The sequence below is a fragment of the Paramacrobiotus metropolitanus genome, unplaced genomic scaffold, assembly GCF_019649055.1.
Source record: "Paramacrobiotus metropolitanus isolate TYO unplaced genomic scaffold, Prichtersi_v1.0 Parri_scaffold0000250, whole genome shotgun sequence".
NCBI lineage: Eukaryota > Metazoa > Tardigrada > Eutardigrada > Parachela > Macrobiotidae > Paramacrobiotus > Paramacrobiotus metropolitanus.
In genome coordinates, this window is record NW_026570470.1 from 3,747 (window position 1) to 9,560 (window position 5,814).

Sequence of the window (5,814 nt, forward strand, 5' to 3'; positions counted from 1 at the left end):
CCATTATCACGAACACTAACAGTATAAAAAAATTTACCAACAACTGCATTCTTTACACGAAAACTGTGCAGTTTAATTAGTGTGTAAACTGACTATTATTTGCACTATCATTTGCGGTTATTTGTATTTTATCGGATTACGGCTAGTACATATAAATTAAATGGCGACACCAGTTCGCACTGTTTTGCCTGCAATCCGCGCAAGGGATCTTGTTCCTACTGCTCCCGCTGCACGCACCAGTACTGGTAATCAGGGATCACCAGGACCAACAAAATCCGGAGAACAGCCGAAACAGCGAGCTGCAAAACATAGCTGGACAGAACGGGAAGAACGTTTTTTAGTAGAATGGCTGCAAGACTTTGAAAACTACCAAGAATGGAAATGCGCGGGGAAAATCGACCCAAACGACCAGAAGAAAACTACTACTGGCAAAACCAAAGCTCACGTTGCCAAAGCCATTGCCCAACACCTGGTCACCAAATGCGGCGCTCATACCAAACTACGCACTGTCAAAAACATCAAGGTGAAAATCCAATGCTTCGAAGCCAAATGGAAAGACGTGAATACCTGGCTGAAGGGAACGGGCAATGGTATTATGGAAATTGGTGAAGAACGTGCGGATAGGCTTAAACGCCAGCCTGTTGTGGGTAAGATTAAGAATATTAGTCTTTAATGAGTGCAATAATTATGAGTTGTTAAGAGGAATGCAAAGGGTAAGACATTAGTCTACAGCTGGCTGTGAAGTTGTAAATACCGATGTAGTAGAAGTCACTAAAGACGACCGAGTCGAGGCGTTTTCTGAGTATACGCAGTCTATGTACGCATTAATGCACCGCAGATTGAAAGATTACTTGACGCGTCTATAATTAGTGCAGCACTCGGAGTGTGGCTGAGTTGCTGGCTCTGACGTCAGCAACTGCGATGCATGTACCTGCCAATATAATGCTGCGGCTGAAAATGTCCGAAGTAACAAAAAGCGAAAAGCGTTTGTTTGCATATAAACAAAAATATTTTCAGGAATCTAACTATGCAGATTATCTTTATAAACAAAAATATGAACCTGAGTGAAATTTTGCAAAAACCAAAAATTTCAAACTTTTGTTAATTTTTGTAAACTGGCTAATCGCGTTGTGTATTGGTTTTTTACAGATGAAGTCATAAGGCAGTTCAAGTATTTTTTCGAACTGGACGAAGTCATGTGGGACAGAGCAGCGAACGAGCCAGCGTACGTTTCGAATACGGGAACCAACAACAATGCAAATGTTCCAGAGGTTTTGTTTGGCGGCGGCAGAGGCAGCTCGGATGAAGAAACAGAGCACGTGGCGGGGGCGGCTGCCTCTAGCGCTGGAAGTATTGGTGCGGTTATGGATGGGGACGAAGTGTTCCCCAGTTATCTCGATCAACGATTGGATGGAGATGTCGACATGGATGATGAACCGCCATCTGTAGACCCCGGAAAGATCATACTCAACAAGAAAAGTAAACAGGGTGACAAACCGAAGAAAAAGCAAAAGTCTACGGAATTTGCCGATACACTGCTGACTATTGAAGAGAAGAAAGATCGTCGTTTCGAGGAAGAACTCAAACTTGCCAGAATGCGGGAAGAACGTATGGAGAAACTGCAGGTGGAACAGCTAAGTTTTCAAAAAAAGCAGTTGGACATGCAAGCTGACGAGTTGGGTATTCGGCGAATGGAGGCTGAAAACCGGCGACTAGAGCTACAACTACGATTACGCAACAGCGGAAATGCAGCAGGTGATCAGTTTTTCTAAGCTTTTAATTCTGATAAAACACCATTTCATTTGAAACTCTCACGTTGATTTCACTCACGTATACTAGTTAACACATACTGCATAATACGTGCACGTTTATGTTGTCCGTCTTCGTTGTGCTGTACTGGACCAGCGTCCTCTTCGTTGTCGCCATCGTTGTCGTCTTCATTCCAATCGGGATTAAATGCATCCGAATTTTCTACGCATATGTTATGTAAAATGCAGCAACATCGGAACCAATAAATTGCTATAGTATGGTCATTAGCACTGTTTATAAATTTTCTTAAACCACGTAGACACTGAAATCTGCCTTTAGTATGTCCGATTGTGTGTTCTGATTTCACTCGGGCGCGGCAGTGGCAGTAGTTGAAAAGGCTGTGGTCACGCGTTGGTATCTGGTTTTTCCGGAAAGGCGGGATGACAGTAGTAGTGCAGGAATAAGCGCTATCTCCAAGTATGTACTCATCTCCATTAAAATACTGCGAAGAATTAGTCTCCAATGGCGAGTTTTTAAAAACACGTGCATCATGCACTGAGCCGGGATATCCACAAGACGCAAACAGAATGCGCCGGTCAGCATCACACACGATCATTGCAGCAATAGCATAACGTCGTTTCCGGTTGAAATAATCTACTCCGTTAAGACCTGGCCGATATTCAAGCACGATATCTGTGCCGTCGACAAACCCAATACAATTGGGGAAATGATATTCTGACCGGATTTTGGTTTTTATTGCAAGTTTTTCTTCGGGTGAAGGCCACCGAATAACTTCATCCTCCAGCGACAACAATGCGGCAATCACCCTGCGAGTGAACAATTCCACTGTACCTTCTGACAATCCGAAGCGACGGGCAGTTTTGCCAATAGATGCAGCGTTTCCAGAATTCCCAAACCGGTAAAGGGCAATTGTTAGCTGGTCGCTGACAGATGACTGGGGTTTTGGGTTATTACTCACAAAAATTTGGTGGTTGGCAATTTTACCGAGTACGATCTCAAATGTTGACTGTGACATACGAAACTCCTGTCTAAACCTTTCGTCATCCAAATTAGGCAGAATATTTCGCATAAAATTAGAACTTTTTGGCACAGTTAATCGGGGATCGGGATAGCGGGTTAACTCGAGATAAAACCGAATAATTAGCATCGTCAATTCATCATCATCCTTGGTGCGAGAAAAAATAGATAGCGGAGCGTCATCATCCGGCAGAAGTAAAGATCTGGTTTTGCTGTATGCGGCATTTTGCAAAATTAACCTTTCGATCAGATCGATGGCTAATTTGCGCTTACTTTTGCGCGGCATTTTAGAAAACAATAGCGCTGTAACCTGTAGCAGTCACTTTCTTGAAGTAATCTGCTTCTGACAAACAAATTTTGCATTTTTGATTTTTCGCGCGCTTTTCTTGCATGTGCGATGAGAAAATGCACACACGTACTCGGCTGTTTATCAACAGTCTGACTTATTATAAGTTCGGTCATTCACTTGTCTCGGCAGTGACAGTTGTTATGTTATCGCATTATTGGGTTGTTTTTTACGCCTCATTTGTTGTTACTCACAGCCAGCTTGGCTTTCAGTAAGGCAGACTTGCGATAGACCAACAGAAATGTCACTCTCTAATGTATGTGCGAAGTCTAAATTACGATCATTGTTGTCATAATTGTCCGGCTATTTTCATGCGAGTAACATTTCCCTGTTTCGTATTGCTTAAATGAGAATAGGATAGGTTTGAAGAATTTTACCAGCTGGCAGCTTCTTATCGATTATCCAAAAGCATTATTTTGGTATCTAACTGACTGACGCGTTCGTTTCTTATGACTTTACCAGGTTCCGACTTTTTCGAATTTTATTCTTTCAAACCAATTGGTGTATGACGTACATATTGCTGATTCCTGTAATCTGCAAGAATTAATTCCCTTAGGCGAGGTAATTGTTTTGCCTTCATTTTCAGAGGAGTTACAATAGCTACAGTTTCCCAGGTAGAAAAAAATGCTCTTTAAAATGGATGTTTTTTCGAAAGTCGAAGATCCAAATAAAAGCATAACTGTGTAAAAGATCAAAAGGACCGTGGGTCTAAAACGACGCTCGGGTCCAGCAGTACGTTCGATTCACTTAACTGCCAACTCCTCTCAAACCGAACCGCAAACAACCGCACGCGGGCTGCGTGTCTGCGTTGCACTGCTACCGCGCGCAGACTGCGATTTGATGAACGCTATATGCAGCCTGCAGGTAGCGTGGTGGTATGTTTACTTTTCTGCGCCGATGCAGGGGACCATTTTCGAAAAACAAAAACCCATATTTACTAGAATTAAAGTTTGGACAGTTCTACGCGCCTTATAATCCATTGCCACAATGGAATTGGTTGTTCCTGGTACCGTTGGAAAGACAAAATTATTTTACATACTGGGTTTTTTTGGTTTTGGAATTGAACCATTCGAATTCCAACGATCAGTGGTTTTCTCAGTTACGGGAATTAGTTTCATGTTTAAAAATTTATATCTTTACTGCTTTTTACACAAGATTTTTTCAAAATAAATCCAATATGTAAAAAAATTATACGTTATATTTAGAAACAGCAAACTTGAAGTTGCCCCATTGGGTGCTTCAGCGCAGTTTTTTTGGGGCACATACAACATAAAATTCTATATCCCGTTTGCACTTTTAGGCTTCATTTTAAAAACTTATATGTTAAAAAGTGCAATTTATAAGGTTTCTAATGAATCTTTGCACTTCGAGAACAGACCAACCAAAGGCGCACAACAAATTCTCAAAGTTGTCAATAAAATTGGCATGCTGCAGACAATTACATCCCGTTAAGCCTCGAGTTTATTCGTGTTTTACTTGATTAGCTGATAAAAGCACCGTACACGTTCGGAAGCGTTTTAACGGTGTACTTTATATCAATAATGGACGGTATGAATGTTATAGCGGCTGAATTGTCAAGAACTGTGGATGACGTTATTGTTGACCCTGATGACACAATCGATGATCGGTACGACGTAATCGAACGAGCGTTGCGCAATCGAGAAGGCGACCTGGTCACATTGCAGTTACCACCGGCAGCGACGACGTCGGCACCACCATCGGCAGCCGCCGGCAATGTGGTGCGGCCGCGGCTGGGGCAGAATGTGTCGTTTACCTGTCCGGTACCCGGGGGCGGTCATCATACCGGCATCAGCTGGAGCGTCCAGGGCCGCGCCGTCTTCCAGCACGGGCGCCCAGTTCCGCTGCCGCACGTGCCTCATTATTCGCGCTATGAATTTGTAAATCTGAACGACAGTACCGTGGCGCTGCGCATCCTCAACGTCTCCCTGCAGTCCAGCGGCGAGATCGCCTGTCATCTGGAGGAGGCAGACAGGAAGACCGGAATGCGCCACTACACACTGATCCCCCGCGTCACGCGGGCTGACGAGATTTTCGCGGAACGCTTGAAGCCGCCGTATTGGGTGTCCCTCGGGGACAGCTCTATACTCACCTGCCGGGTCCGGCTGCCACTGGCGCCGGATGTCGCCGAGAATGTGCGCCAACACTTCATGTGGCGACACAAAACGGAACTGTTCAATGTGCCACCCGAGACGCCCTACACGTCACATCTGGGGGTGGCGCCCTATAGATGGGCCTCGCCCAACAGGCCAAGCAGCGCTAACGTCCCCGTGGAGGCCGTCAGATACTCACCCCGTCAGATACTCACCCCATACATCGCCTTTGCCAGCGTGGTGGACGGAGCCGGAAGTTTCGGACTCGGGTGTCATTGACAACGCGCGGGATGCGGACTTTGTTTTGAACTTTAACTTGTCCAGTGTCCAGTTGAGCGACAACGGCAAGATTGAGTGCTGGTTCCGGCCGCATAAACACCTCCATGAATGGATCGTGCAGACGACGTTGTTACTTGTCAGTGATAAGATTTAAATCAAGCTACTATTTTGCCCTCAAATAATGGATACGTGGCGCGCCCGCGTTCGCAATTTTTGTTATTTATACATATTTTAATAGCTATTGACTATTGAAAGTTACGGATCGAAAATCTTTCAATGGACAATTTGGGA

General features: G+C 44.4%; 1 protein-coding gene across 1 annotated transcript; it reads right to left on the minus strand.

The window, feature by feature from the left end:
* Positions 1-1,822: 1,822 nt before the first annotated feature.
* On the minus strand, positions 1,823-2,917 carry LOC129601553 (uncharacterized). The gene is made up of 2 exons (XM_055500389.1): positions 2,158-2,917; positions 1,823-1,971 (listed from the first exon to the last, which is right to left on the minus strand). The coding sequence occupies exons 1-2, from the start codon at positions 2,915-2,917 to the stop codon at positions 1,823-1,825; spliced, it is 909 nt and encodes a 302-aa protein (XP_055356364.1).
* Positions 2,918-5,814: the final 2,897 nt, after the last annotated feature.

Coding starts and splice junctions, on each gene's coding strand:
- LOC129601553 (XM_055500389.1), bottom strand. CDS start 2,917: ATGCTAATTATTCGGTTTTATCTCGAGTTAACCCGCTATCCCGATCCC. Junction 1,972..2,157: donor GAAAAACCAGATACCAACGC/GTGACCACAGCC, acceptor ACATATGCGTAG/AAAATTCGGATGCATTTAAT.